Source organism: Hippocampus guttulatus, chromosome 2 (assembly GCF_054856545.1).
Source record: "Hippocampus guttulatus isolate MCC_2025c chromosome 2, RoL_Hgut_1.0, whole genome shotgun sequence".
NCBI classification, from domain to species: domain Eukaryota; kingdom Metazoa; phylum Chordata; class Actinopteri; order Syngnathiformes; family Syngnathidae; genus Hippocampus; species Hippocampus guttulatus.
The window spans coordinates 5,287,716-5,303,633 of record NC_141262.1 but is presented as its reverse complement, the minus strand read 5'-3'; the positions used below and the strand labels follow the sequence as shown (position 1 = coordinate 5,303,633).

Genomic DNA, 15,918 nt, shown 5'->3' with positions numbered 1-15,918 from the left:
TTACGTTAAGTGACGGCTCAAAATTGTCCATAGTAGTGAATGTGAGTCGGAATGATTTTCTTTGTGTGCCCTGTGATTAGCCAACGACCAGTTTGAGGTGTTCCCTGTCTCTCGCCCAAGTCAGCTGGGCTCCAACTCGCTTGCAAACCTCTAAGGAAAAGCAATATAGAAAATGGATAATTGAGCATATGTTACTTTTTTATCATCTACAAATCTGATCTGTTCCATCTGTTTTGAACACACAAATGTGACCCTCAAGCACAAAAGTTTGCCCACGCATGTATTACAACACGCTTGATGGTGGAGGGGGAGTAATTGAAAAATCGGAAACGGGTCTTACACTGCGGCTGCGGTGTTGATGTTGATTTCCCAACCATGTTTAGAGCGTCTCACCTTCAGCTTAACAATCACAATGTCCATTAACACGCATTCGCATACGTGCCAAGGTATCCAGTTCCTATCCTAATTCTGTCGGCCCACGCTATGTAACAGGATAGATGTGAACTATTCGTACGTTGGCCAGCAGGCCCGGCGGAGACAGCTGCCAGGGGGTTATGTGATATCAGAGGGCTCCGAGGGGCTAAGACCGCACGTCTCGAGGCTTTGGACGAGCGGCGAGAAGCGCTACGGCCGAGAGAGATGTGAGAAACGCTTCCCGTCTGATCCCCGCGCCTGTCGACAACGTCGGGGTCGGCACGGGGTCAGGGCCGCTCGGGGGGAGTCTTTAAGTGCACTTTTAGGCGGGGGCGAGTGTGCGCTGCGCTTACGTAGGATTAGCCTCAGCGACGTCCCCATGCTTGCGGTGGACGAGGCATTTGCGGGTCAAAGGTGGCGCAAGTGCTTGGCGGAGAAGGCTGACTGTGTTCTCCCCAGGCGGGAAACAGGTTGTGACATCACATCCTCCCCCGGGGCAGTCAAAAGCATCGAGTGTGGACTCAAACACGCACAGCTTGTGTGTGTTTCCGACCTAAATAGGGAAACAATACTATCAAAGGTATTTTGAGACCTGCGGATTTGATATCCATTTATCCAAACGTTTTCTACACTGGCTGATCCAGTTCTCGGTCATGAGGAGATTTCGTTTGAGCAGTGGTGGGAAGTAACAAAAGACAAATACTTTGTTACTTTAATAGTGAGACCATTATCCTCGCAAGTGCTCCCGTTTTTTCAACGCGTGCTCTTAGAAATGTCAAAAATGTCACCACGAAGTGTGTGCATGTTTTCATGCTCCGACCGGGACATACAGCGAAGCGCTCACACTCTCCAGCCGCCCGTCAGATTGCATACAGAAGGGGAGAACGCGTGTCAGGTTAAATCTTTCCTGTATCAATTAAATAGATACATAGCAAAGTCTGGATGTTTCCTTTGCCACGTTGATGGCAATCTAGCGTAACTAGAACATTTTGTTCTAGAAAGGACAGCTTTCAATCCAGATTTCTCCCAGTCACTGAGGCTCACGTGACACGCTTCACGTTTTGGCAACGGAGACTGCGCACGTGTCTATTGACAGTGGAATTATAAATATTGTTAGGTACGATCATTGAAAAACACAATATGTACATGGCCGGTTGGGTTTCGAACTATTAACCTGTATTAAACGATTGGCTGTATGGATAGCTTAAACATTGACGCGAGGTGCATTCAAATGCAGTCGGATATTTCACAGTCCAACTGGATAAAGCACTTCAAGGTACATTTTGTCGAATTTAGTGCCATCCAATGTTGGATGCAACGAACTCAGCTCGAAGCACGTGCATTTTAAAGCACGAGCTCTACAGTGCCTCAGAGAGACCGTACTTTGCAAGCTTACCACCAATTACTTCAGCAGAGGTGCAAACAAAATGTCACCTCAGAAGAATTTGAGTATTCACTAAAGTGCCGAAGTACGTGCATCTCATTTTTACACACGCTGTAATCATGATTGTGAGGTACTCCGTTCCCTAAACTTGTCTCCTACGAGTATCCATAGCTGAAAGATGGAAGCGACATGTGGCATCCTCCTGTGTGGGAGGCGAGGCCTATGTATTATAATTAAATACATAAAAAATCTGTTGATGGAATGCAACATATTTGCATTTTAGTGAAATTTATAGTGGGGTTTTGAAAGAATGAACCTCGAATAATCAAAACACTTTAATACACTGTCCCATTCATAGCTTCAACTCTTGAAAGATGTGGGCTTCATCAATCAAAAGCCGACATATCAAGAATGACGAGGGTGAGATTCCTTTGCTATTTTACTTAATTCCAGTCTGTATTCTATATTTTCACTTATGTCATAAATCAAACCACTCGGCTTCCATCCTTCCGTCTCGTGGTTGGGATGTTAAAGGTTAAATATTTAATGAGATAATATGTTCCCCAAAGGCTTTCATAATAAACAACACATATGTTGGTGCCCTGAAGATTTTGTTCATACAGGAGATTTATATGTACACCCCTAATATTGACTGCATGTATTATTTTAAATAAAAATATAATGAAAGTGAATATAAACAAGTAAATTGCATTTATGTAGTATAATTCCTGTGCATACTTTGTGAGTTGGAAATATGCATTTAAGGGGCGTGGCCATGTGCGTGACATCAGGAGCTGGGGTTGGCCCGTTTGTCTGTGAGCGTCTAGGCGTGAGTTGTGGCCTACAGGAGCTCCCTGCGAGTGGTCTCATTTTATATTTGACTTTGTCCCTTTGAATAAATAAACTCACCCACATCATAATCAGAATCATCTTCATTGGCCAGGTATGTACAATGCCTAAATTGCTCCATTTTGTTTTTTCACTTCACTCAAGCGGCAGGATCTGAAACTCACTCAGTACCAACCTCGTAACGTTTGACTTTTTGTACCAAGCAATCTGTTCTAAGTACTTTTCCCCCGTGATCTCATCTTTTCCAAAAATCGTCATTCCTCTGCTCCCTGAGCCTTTTGGTAGAGGTTGCTGTTGTCTAGCTAGCGGCTGAGCCCTTGTGATCGCTAAGCAGCTCATCTTTGATCAACAACAGCCTGACTGCTAAACACACTTTGGCTGCCAGTAGTAGCGCTAAAGTGACACTGGGATCAATTAAAGAGGATCAGCTCTAATCGGTTGCCAGGACGACCACATAAAAACTTGAAAGACACAAGATGGGCGGATTGACTGTTTGGCCTAATGTGCGGGAATATAATAATGTCATGACAGTGCCAAATATTTTTTGCGCCACATTTGTCAGCAGACTTCCTTGTTTAAATCTGCAATCATTTTGGAATTTCACGTCTTTCCTTATTCTTCTAAATATTTGTAAGGGTGGCAACAAGCCATCACCTAAAAGTCAACATTGTCCATATTTAGTAGGAAACGGAGATCCTGAATTGGAACTGCGAGGAACGTGACTCATTTTTTTGGCAACGAGTCAATAAAAGATGTCTTCTATGGTTTCTCGGCCTTTTTGGGGAAGCGGATCAAAATGTGCCTTGTATATTCCCCTCTGGGACTCGGCTCTGTAATTACCACTCACGTTCTGAGCAGAAAAGCCAGGTAGATTTTAGGATGAATATCTGTTTATTAAATCAAGCCCAGCGATGCAGTGAGGGTTTAAGTAAAGCAAAACCCACTATGGCCCAATCATGTTGCATTTGATGAGTTTAATTGGCTTTTAGACTCCCGCATCCGCAACTTAATCACCTTCGTTTTGTCTTTGTTTGGTTCTATTTAGATCGTTTGGTTGGTTTTTACGATCCATCTTTCTGGTATTCCTTTGCCAGTAGTCGGGTAATTGTGTTCAACTGAACATATTGAAATTCTAATCTACCTTTTTGCCGCAAATAGTGCCTGGGGGCAGTAACTCAATCGCAAACTGCTACGGGTACGATTTGTCATCTGAAAGTGAAATCAAAATGAGTCTTATGCAGAAATGTCGAGAAACAGGGCAGACTGGGTGGAGCGGCCACGTCAGTGTACTAAGCATCGTCTACGAAGGTCATTTTTTATGCAAAACATTTACATTATAATTCATGTGAGAATCTGCTCTGGTAATGTTGCTGCTTTGGTTAAGTACTTCATGTGGGCTGGGCATGTCTAATTTAATGTCATGCTTAAACGATATGGCACGACCTACGAATTGCAATCATATCCATTATTTTCTTGAGAGAGGCCTTTGTTTGAGGAAATACAGTCTGTCCAAAATGAATAGTTCAGGTCTTTTTTACCAGCTCTATTCGAGAAAATCAATTAAGCGGGAGCAAGGTTGGGTCAAAATCAATCAGTTTGTTGTTGATGATCTCAGGGAAAACCAGCATGACAATTCATAAGGACGAATAGGCACATCATGTTCACAAATAGAGGGAATGGATGAATGAATGCAATGGCCTTGCGAGGATAAGCCGATGAGAAAATGGAAGAATGGATTTTTTATTTTATCAGCGATCTGTGAATCTCCTTCCTAAATAAACCCCAGTAAGATTCACACTCCGCGAGTCTTTAGGACTGAAAAACATGACACATTCATAGCCTCAATACAGTGCTTGATAAATCTATGAGACCACCGCCAACAATTTGGCGCTTGATAATTTTGTGGGGGGAGACAAAGCTCATTGGGCTTGTCACGAACCCTCGGCCGTGTGAGTTGTATTTAGTGTTGTAAAAGGTGAAATGAAAGGAAGGAGTCTAAAAAATAAAAAAAAAGGAAAGAGTACGAGAGAATTTCATGAAGCTCAGTAGTTTCTTCTTATTTTTAGATATGTCATATGTTTGGAATTGGATTTTGCATCAAATTGCTCATTTCATTTTCAAAAATGTCAAAGGGCAAGATGGTTCTGAAATTGAAAGTGTCTGCATTTAAGCACGTCATGATTCTTAGTGGTCTCTACTTGATTTTATGACAGGTGGTCAGATGATTAAAAGTGAATTCAGTCTGAGATTGTCCATTTCTGTTCAAAATGGTGAAACAACACTAAAATTGAAAGTCTCTGTTTTATTTTTTGAAGAGTTTGTCTAAGTCAGAGGGTTGAATGTTGAAAGAGTTACCTTTAAAGCTCATAATGATACTGGATGATCTCGTCTTGTTTCTTTGAGATGTGGTACAATACATTCCTAAATTATTGCAAATGAGTACTATAAAATAGAATGCAACGTGGCACCATTCCAAGTGTTGTTTCAGCAGAATGCAGTCCTCCACTTTTCATTTTAGTTATGGATTAGTGTATTGGCTCCCTTATCCAGGTACTCCCACCCCCCCCCCCCTTTTTTTTTTTTAGTATGTATCTTTGCTTTTACATGATACCTTACCACATGTCTTGTTATTGCATCCAACTGTTGTTCCTTTCAAAGCTGTTTAAATAGACCTACTGAGTGTTCCATTTCAGGAAGGGTTATAAAGTTCAACCAATGCAGACGTCTGATCCCCCCCAAAAAAGTTGTTACTGCATTTTGCATTGATTTTCAGCTGCTTCTCATTTAAAATCCATCCTCCCAGAACCCAGACAGGCACGGCTTTTGTCACCCTCAGTTTTTTTTTCTTTCCCATCTAAAATAGTCTTTCGCCCGACTCAAATTCCATAGATGACTTACTCCATTCCACGCGCCTTCAACATAAGAGACTCCGTTAAAATCCAACTGAACGTTCTGATTTCAAGTTTAGGACGCAAATCCAAAACTCATGGCTTTCTCTTCCTGCATCCTCAGGTTCTCCTTCATTGAGTGGAACAGGGACGGTGACGGTTGTGGTGGACGACGTCAATGACAACGTGCCGCTTTTCTCCTCGTCTGCCTTCCACACCACCATCACAGAGGACGCCCCCACTGGGGCCGACGTGCTACTGGTGAACAGTTCCGACGCAGACATAGGCCTCAATGGTGTCATCAGGTACTTGTTCGAAACCATGGATTGCCAACTACATTAATGTGCTGTGAGAGATCATCAGGTTTATCCAGTACCCTGGACTTGTCGCCAGCCAATCGAAAGGCCAAGGAGAACATGCAAAGCCGAGCTGAGATTCTAATCCCAAACTGTGAGGCGGAAATGCAAACCATTTGAGTGACATGGTGCCTTTCCAGCTTTCCTAGTGGTTGCCCCTCCAAACCAATGTTTCATCCGTCTAAAACTCCACCACTGAGTTTCGGTCACTCCAAATTCCTTGTTAAAGTTTTTGATTCTCGGTTTTTGCCCACGCCAACCCCTCAGCCGATCAAGCCGGACGTTGACTCAAGTCCTCCTTTCTCTCGGCAAACCCTGTTGGGTACACGCTGGGGGGTACCGCAGTGTGCTCCTGTTTCCCAAAACATTTGTAATGAGGATGTTAATTGTCTATGACAGTATGAGGTGTACCCATCAGGGGGTTGCAGGGGCCTTTAATGGAGACCACAACCGGCCGGCTACCGTCAGTTATTAGTTGGGATTCTCACAGTCCATTAAGATGGCGTTAGGGCTTTTTAAAAGGTCCTCTGAGCTGCGATGTTGCCTTCATACTTTGCTGGAGAGTTTTTGCGCAGCAGGGCGGAGGTTGCTTTCTCAAGAAACATTTCAAGAGTACGAGACGTCATGTACATTTATGTGCCGGTTTATATACTGCTCAAAAAAATAAAGAGACCACTTAAACAACACAATGTAACTCCAAAGTGTTCCCTTTATGGTTTTGAACAGTTTATTTGTGTCTGGGTCCAGTCTGGGGTTGAGACTGAACAATTTGCAGCCTCACCAACTTGCTGATGAGTTATAAAAAGAAGATGCATCTGCAGGTGCTTCTTCAGTGTGCTCTTCAGTGACACTTCATGTTTTAGAGGTTTGTGTGTTTACATGGTAACATGTGAAAGGCCATGAGTGAATACTGAATAGATATGGGATTCTATTTTGCTGCAGTTAAATGCTGGGAGTGGAAAAGCTAAATCTAGTGATGCTGCACTAAAACAATTACAATTTAATCATCAATGTTAATGTAGTTTGAAATGGTGCCCTCTCTCGTCCAGACTTGACTCATAAGTAATGTACACACTGTTGCGCACACACCTTACAGTGTGAAACAGATTTTGCACATTTAATATACTGGAAGGCAGGCGCAGGTCTCATGAATATAACGGAGCAAAAAAAAAAAAAAAAAAAGTTTGCCCTTTTACATTGAAAATTTGAAATCAATTCAAACAATGATATTTTTTTGTCGTTGTTGTGTGTGTGTTTGTTTGTTTGTTTAAAAAGGTAATATAGTTGGAAAGGTATCATTCAACTTGTATTTTACTTAACTATGTTTTCATTTAATTTTAAGAATGTATTCTTACGATGTATTTTTTATTTAGTAGCTTTTAAAACTCATTCCGTACCAGCCAATTCTGGACCAAGTCTGAAAAGACGTTTAAAAACGTATTTGGGAGTGAATGAGTTCATGTAATTATTCTAATGATTTTTATTTCCATCAATGACTATATATTTCCAATTCATTTAGGTATGTCTACTCAATTCAATCAATTAAATTCATTCGTAATTCATTTTGCTGTTCTAATTTATGTATGGGTTTTAATTAATAATTTTTTCATGAGTTCATGAATGTATGTATTTGTCGAGTCAAACTACCCAAAGACCAATTTCGATGCGACAATAGTTGCATGGGCCATTGAAACCAAGTTAGAAAAAAAGTACACTATCGATATATTTCTATAAGCAAAAACACTTTGTGGAACTCAGTTTGGTCTGTTGAATTGAAAAGTCTTCATTTTGAATGGCATGCGACTGAAACACAGCACAAAATGACACAAATGCCAGTATGTGTTGCATCCTCAAATTTCTCCCTTTTTCCGCACTCTCCAAACAGCTACAGTTTGACTGGAGGGCATGGACAGTTCTCTATCAACCCGGCAACCGGACAGATTATCACCAGTTCCCTGCTGGACCGAGAGGAGCGAGCCAATTACCAGCTGCTCGTGGTGGCGACAGATGGAGGGCAGCCGCAGGGCCTGTCCAGCTCGGCCACAGTGTCTGTGACAGTGGCGGACATCAACGACAACCCGCCACGCTTCCACCACCACCCTTACGTCACCCACATCCCTGCGTCCACAGCGGCAGGTAAGCATTTAGAATGCTTTGACTTGGGTCAAGCTTTCCAAGGATCCACTCATGATCCTAACACCAATTAAACATTTACAACTATCATGCAGTAGTTACCCAAGAACGGCCTAGGATTCAGAAATGTGCACATTTCTGCAGCAAAAAAATATATTTTGTCATAAAAGTGCATTTAATTGGCCAAAAGCTAAGGTACGGCGAGTAATAAGTATCGTTGTGTAGCTTTGTACTTTTTAAAATGATAAAATAATCATTTCTACCAGCCTGCTCCCTGAACAAGATCAGCAGGGTAGAGAACAGATGGACATATGGAGACAAATGGACAAAGTACATCGAGTCAGTAAACATTACAAAGTGTAGTAGCACTGTTCAGCCAGAGAAGTGTGCAAGTGATAGCGTAATAGTGGCTTTACAGGGAGCGCAAAATGATAGCAGTGTCGATGCGACAGGGATGAATGACGTAATAGTAATCCAACAATGTCACTAATAATTTGCCATTCAAACGTTTCAAGTGGAAAGACTCTGGGATTGCAATTTGGAGCCAATTCATACGAAGCACAAATATAATACATTTGCAAAATTGAAGTGAATGCGTCGTTTCCTTTTTTGTAATGAGCACTCGCTCTGTGTGTCCAGGGTCATTGGTCTTTGCTGTTACTGTCACCGACGAAGACTCTGGATCCAACGCCCAGTTGCACTACTCCCTGATGGGACGCAACTCTGACAAATTCAAGATCGACCCCATCCGAGGTGCCATCACTGCCAACGAGAAGCTGACTGGGACCTCTGAGGTTACCCTCACGGTTCGAGTTAAAGATGGCGGAGCCAACCCCAAAACTGACACTACCACCGTAACGGTACGTTTCGTCAATGGAGGAAACTTTCCGATCATCAAGCTGAAGGAGCATGCCTTCACTTTCCCTGAGAGCCAGCCGACCAATCACCTCGTCACAGCCGTGACAGGGTCTTCCAGGAGGGGCGGGCCGCTATCCTACTACATCGCGAGTGGTAACCTGGACAACGCCTTTAACATTGACCAGCTGTCCGGCGACCTCGTCATCAGGCATCCGTTGGATTATGAACACATTCAGAAATACGTTCTCTGGATTGAGGCCAGAGATCAAGGCTTTCCACCATATTCGTCGTATGAAAGAGTGGACATCACTGTGCTGGACGTCAATGACAATCACCCGGTGTTTGATAAGGACCCCTTTCATGCTGAGATACTGGAGAATCTGTCACCTCAACGGGTGCTAATGGTCCCTGCTGTCGATCTTGATAATGGACCTAATGGGCAGCTGGAATATGCCATCATTGATGGAAACAGGGAGAACAGCTTCAGTATCAGTCGTGCCACCGGTGAGATACGAACCACCAGGCCGCTTGACCGTGAGAAGGTGGCCCAGTACCTTTTGAAAGTCAAAGCCACGGACCGAGGGTTGCCGCCGAAAAACTCGACAGTCAAAGTGAAAATCAGTGTGCTAGATGTAAATGACAATGCCCCCCGGTTTTCAAAGATCTTTAGCGCCACTGTGGCCGAGAATGCGCCCGTTGGTTACACGGTCACGAGAGTCACCACCACCGATGAGGATGCTGGAGCTAACGCTGTTAGTCGTTATTCAATCACGGACACCAGCCTTCCATTTAGCATTCATCCAAACACAGGGGACATAACAATCAGTAGGCCACTCAACAGGGAGGACACAGACCACTACATTGTCAAAGTGTCTGCCCACGACTCTGGCTGGACAGTTAGCACAGATGTCACCATATTCATTACAGATATCAATGACAATGCCCCCAGATTTAGTCGTCCATCCTATTACCTTGACTACCCTGAGCTGACTGAGGTGGGCTCCTTGGTAACACAGGTGTCAGCCACTGATCCCGATGAAGGTTTCAATGGCAAAATATTTTATTTTATTCGGTCCCAGTCGGAGTACTTCAGAATTAACGCCAGCTCCGGAGAGATATTTGTGAAGCAACAGTTGAGATATCTGAATTCGACAGGCGCCAGCAGTTTGAACATTAATCGCCAAAGTTTCATTGTCACGGCCTCAGATCGTGGGCGCAAACCCTTAATGAGTGAGACGACAGTCATTGTGAATATCGTTGACAGTAACGATAATCCTCCCGAGTTCGATTCACCAAGCTACTTTACTCCTGTTACAAAGAGTGTCAAAGTTGGTACCAGACTACTAAAAATTGTAGCTCATGACAAAAAAGACTTTGGCCTCAACTCTGAAGTTGAGTACTTTATTACAGGAGGTAACAGCTCTAGTAAATTCAAATTAGATAAAACGAGTGGGTGGGTCACTGTCGCATCACCCCTCATATCTGACATAAACAAGCTTTTCCTCATGGACGTCACAGCCAGCGACAGAGGAAATCCCCCTTTGTCCACACAAACGGCAGTGCGAATCACCGTCACGGAGGAAAATCACCACACACCTGAGTTCTCGCAAAGCCAAATCTCAGCCACAGTGCCTGAAAGCCTTGTTGTGGGAACAGCAATAAGGACCCTGTCAGCCAGAGACAAAGACAAAGAAATGAATGGCCTTATCAAGTATAATATTACATCAGGAAACACCGAAGGGTTGTTTACACTTAATAGCAAAACAGGGGTGTTATCCCTAGCGCAGTCTCTGGATTTCGAAGAAAACCAACATCACGAGCTGAGAGTTTCAGCTACAGATGGCGGTTGGATTGCAAAATCCAGCTATGTCACTGTCATGATTCACGTGACTGATGTGAATGACAATCCTCCACTGTTTGATCCAGACGAGTACTACCCTATCGTGCAGGAGAATGTTCCAAGTGGCACCACCGTGGTGAAAATGAATGCCAGTGACCTTGATTCGGGAGCTAACGCCGTCATGGCCTATGTCATACAATCATCAGACAGTGACCTCTTTGTTATTGATCCCAACACGGGCACCATCACCACTCAGGGGTTCTTAGATTATGAGGCTAAACAGGTCTACCATTTGACAGTGAAGGCATTCAACGTCCCAGACGAGGAACGCTGCAGCTTTGCCAATGTCAACATTCAGCTAAAGGGAGCCAATGAATACGTACCCCGCTTTGTCTCCAAAGAGTACTACTTTGAAATATCTGAAGTCGCTCCAAAAGGAACAGTGGTTGGGGAAGTTTTTGCAAGTGATCGTGACCAAGGTGACGACGGAGTTGTCTACTACCTCATTTTTGGGAAAAGCAGGAGGAAGGGCTTTGGCATCAACAAGCGAACTGGACAGATTTATGTCACAGGTGTACTGGACCGCGAGAAAGAGGAAAAGATTTCACTTAGAGTGATGGCCAAAAACGCTGGGGCTATCCGCGGTGCAGATATCGATGAGGTTTTTGTGAACATCACAATACTGGATGCCAATGATCCGCCTGTCTTTTCTCAAGAGTTGTATGATGTCCAAGTTAGTGAAGGTCTCTCACTTGGTGGTCTGGTTACGTTTGTGAGTGCCGAGGACTCGGACTCTGTCCCAAGCTGGAGCCGATTTTCATACTCCATTGCACCACAGTTTGATAAAAAGGTTTTCACCATTAACCCCAAAACTGGCCAAGTGTCTGTTGCAGCCGCGCTCGACAGAGAAACAACGCCTGTGTATAATCTAACCATTCTCGCTGTGGATACTGGCACACCTCCTTCTACTGGAAGCGCCACATTGATTGTGAACCTGGAAGATATCAATGATAATGGTCCAAGTCTGACAACCACGTACGCTGAAGCAATGGAGAACCAGAAATCTGGCACTGCGGTAACTACGTTAACAGCTTCCGACCCAGACTTACCACCCAATCAAGGACCTTACATATACAGTCTTCTCAGCTCTGGCTCTGCCAACAGCTATTTCAATCTAAGTCCGGCTGGAATGCTCACCACAAGTCGGGAGATTGACAGAGAACAGATGAGTGACTTCTATCTCTCCATCGTGATCAAGGACTCCGGTGTACCTCAAATGTCCTCCACAGGAACCATACATGTCAAAATAAATGATCAAAACGACAACCCTTCAGAGCCGAGGTCAATGGAAATCTTTGTTCACTACTTCGGAAATATATTTCCTGGAGGTTTGTTGGGAGATGTTAAACCCCAAGACCCTGACATTCAAGACAGGTTCCACTGCTCCCTCATTCCACCTTCCTCTGCGCTGTTTAATATTCCTACTGGAACATGCAAGCTAAACTCAAAAGCACGTTCAACAGATGGAAACTTTGAATTAACCATCCGAAGCAGTGATGGTGTCCACGGTCCAGTCAGCAACACAGCACGAGTCCTTTTCATGGGCTTCACAAATGCCACAGTAGATAACAGCATTCTAATCAGGCTCCAGTCTCATGGAGTCAGAAACTTCCTCACCGACCATTACCTCAGCTTTTTACGCATTGCCAACTCTCAGCTAGCGGGACTAGGCACCGGGGTCCTGCTTTACGGTGTGTTTGAGCTCAACAACCAGACTTTCTTGATGGCAGCTATCAAACGAGGCCATGGACAATATGTGAACCCCAGTGGTGTGGCCACATTCTTCCAGAGTATCAAAGAAATTTTGAGTAGACAGAGTGGTGTGCAAATAGATGCTGTGGACCACGATCCATGCACACGGAACCCGTGCCAGAATGGGGGCAGCTGCAAGAGGCGTCTCACTGTTGGGCCTGACATGAAAACAGAGGAAAGTGTTCCGGTGATCCTCGTATCCAACCACCCGCTGCAGCCTTACGCGTGCAGCTGCAGGCCGGGATACACTGGAGCTGTCTGCGAGACGGACGTCGATGAGTGCCAGCCTTCCCCTTGTCACAATGGGGGCACTTGCCACAATCTGGTGGGGGGTTTCTCCTGCACCTGTCCTGAAGGTTTCACTGGCATGGCGTGTGAGAGGGACATCAATGAATGCCATTCCAATCCTTGCAAGAATGGTGCACTGTGCCAGAACTTCCCCGGCGGCTTCAACTGCCTCTGCAAATCCGGATTTGCAGGTACTACACACGCACACACACAGAGCAGTCACGTTTTATTTCTGACCACACGGTCACTGAGACTGATAAAAAGATAGCCGGGACATAGGATCCACTTCCATACAATTTTACCAGCTGACAACACACACTCCAAAGAAAATATTTGCTTTTAAGTCTGAGGTGGTTGCCAAAACCACTTTTAGATTGCTCGTTAGGGGTGGTGGTATCACCTGAATATCAGGCAGCTTTGTTTGCTTTAATAAGATAGATGCCGTGAAGCTGACCCTGCTCCAGAGCGGAGGCTTTGAGTCTGTATCACATTGCATCATGTGCCTACAACAGAACTGACCACACACACAGATGCCATTATCCATCTGTAATCCAACTGTGTAGCGTATGATCTACTAATCACGGATCTGAGCGCTTGACAAATTGGCAGCTTTATACAAGAGCCAATCAGGCCTTTATGTTAGGAAATTAATGACCACTCAGACTTGTTAGCTCGGCCAAAACTAGGAGCTGATTTTAATTGGAGTTACTCAGGACACAAATTTTGATAGGGGCTCATTGTCCAGTCGTCACATCTGAAAGACATTTTCAAAGCGAGGCAATTTTCCCCCAGTCTGGTCATTACTGTCCATTTTTATTATGACAATAAAAAATGAGCACGTTTTTTGGTTTCATCAAGATAAATGACCCTCCCGAGGAAATGCACCTATTGACTTACAGTAGTTTGCATGCCCGCACCGTGAACTTTTGTCTTCCTGTTTTCCCCGGCTGGTTTTTGGCAGCCGAGTTGCTCTCCATTGAACAAGTTTTCGTCAGGATTTATCGCCGCAGGCGTACTCGCAACGCTTCAACGTCTGCCGTCTGCCATGCACCATTCCTGCATGAGCCTTGTCCGTTACAGTGATTATAAATGTCACATGTCTGAGTCCCATTGTTATTATCAATGTCACATTGCTCATGTTTTGACGTTCATTGCGCTTTCCCGGCACATTTTATTTCAGCAACTCGTGGTTCATATTAGATGTTTGTCTTTCAGCACTGCAACAAATTCACTTTGTCCAAGAGTAATTTGATCTCGCATTGGGCCTTACGATATGTTGAGTGAGACGAGTTTGCCAATTATGTGGACTTTTCCTCCTATGAATGAATATACCAGGATGCTTTTGAACCAAATTAAACCTAAAATTGTGATTTAAAGGGAAAAAAAATACACGAGAGCATTAGGGTAGTACTGTGTATAAAAAGTGTTTTCAGAAATTAGATTATTTGTTTGACTGAGAATCAGGCAATGAAATCTTTGTGCAATCAGCCTGTGGGGAAGGTGTTCCCCTACAACGTTTTCCAGTATTTTTCATCGCTGTATCTGTGTTAATGTGTGTTGTCTTGTGAAACCAGGCAAAACATGTGATTCCATCATCAATCACTGTGAGTGTAACCCATGTTTTAATGGTGGCTCCTGTCAGAACCGGGTGGATGGATATTATTGTCATTGTCCATTTGGTGAGTAAGACTGGAGGCAACTTGCATACGTAATTGCCACCCCATTCCATTCATACCATTTTTCAAAGCTCAAAAATTCTGTTTTGATAACATAACTTGAAATGATCATCATTTTCTTATTTGTTCCGTTTTGGTCCTCAGGGGTTTTCGGTAAACACTGCGAGTTGAACAGCTATGGCTTTGAGGAGCTGTCTTACATGGAGTTCCCATCGCTGGACCCCAACAACAACTACATTTACATCAAGTTTGCCACCCTGAAGAACAACGCTTTGCTCATGTACAATCACGATAACCAGACTGGAGACAAGGCAGAGTTCTTGGCCCTGGAGGTCTTGGAGGGGCGGATGCGCTTCTCCTTCAACTTGGGGAGTGGAACATACAAACTGATGACCATGATAAAAGTGTCCGACGGGCAGTTCCACACAGTCATCGCCAGGCGGGCTGGGATGGTAAGAGTGGCCGCTTTTATGGGACGCGTTTGAGGTGAAAAGCAACAGTTTACTTACGTAAAAGGAAGAGGAACGCAGACTTGAACACGGTTTATGTCCTGAGGTTGCATGACTAAACGGCAGCCAGCTTGTTGTTTGCACCATCTGATAATTCCAGTCTCCCAGACCACTGGTAGCTCATCTTACAGCATCCACGGTTTGTAATTACAATTCTATTGCTCATTTCTGATTTACCATACAAGGATCTAAAACAGCCTGAAAGATTGAAATTGTTTCTCTTGAATGAGAGGCTTCGCCCTGCCAGACATGCCGTGGCAAGGAAACCGGGAGAAAAATCCATCCAAGCCCTGTCAAAGCATTTATAAAATGGGCGTCCCGCTGGACTGTAAATCTCTCCCACAGAGAATTGGAAATTTCACCGGGGGACCTGGTAGAACAGTTAATTTGTTGATCTGTAGGTAGTGCTGAGTGATCGCTTGTAAAGTAATATGGGGACTGTGGAAGTGGATGGAAAGAATACGATTGTGCAGTTTGCAGATCACAAGTGTCAAGCGTGTGGCAATGAACCAGTCGGAGATTAGCATGAGAAGTTAATGTACCACTTCATACCTTGACTCAGGGCTCTGTCTCATCAAATGTCACTAACAGACTCAAATGCACAAAGTAAACTGAACCAAGGGCCAAACTCCAGTATTTGATTGACTTGGGTTCTCGTTGCCTGATTCTGCTTCTTAGTCACAACTAAAAGTGCAATCACAATCCTGGTTGGAGAAAAAATAAAACAAAAAGGTCCAAAACTCAAGTGACTGCTAAATGAAGACCAGTAAAAATGGTCCAATAAATGTGTTTGAACAACAAAGCCCCAAGTGAGCAAGTAGCCTAAAAACAGAGCTTGACGAATTAGCCCTTCGTGTGGTTGATTAACAACGACAACTCATCCCTGAACTCTTGATTGGTTGGACTATTAG

General features: G+C 44.0%; 1 protein-coding gene across 1 annotated transcript in view; it reads left to right on the top strand.

Annotated features, from left to right (window-relative positions):
- fat4 (FAT atypical cadherin 4) overlaps positions 1-15,918 on the top strand; it is a 111,908-nt gene that overhangs the window by 83,343 nt on the left and 12,647 nt on the right. The window contains exons 7-11 of the mRNA XM_086106102.1: positions 5,660-5,840; positions 7,777-8,027; positions 8,664-13,013; positions 14,397-14,501; positions 14,643-14,950. Of these exons, the coding sequence (XP_085962228.1) occupies positions 5,660-5,840; positions 7,777-8,027; positions 8,664-13,013; positions 14,397-14,501; positions 14,643-14,950 (5,195 nt within the window). The remainder of the gene's footprint in view (positions 1-5,659; positions 5,841-7,776; positions 8,028-8,663; positions 13,014-14,396; positions 14,502-14,642; positions 14,951-15,918) is intronic.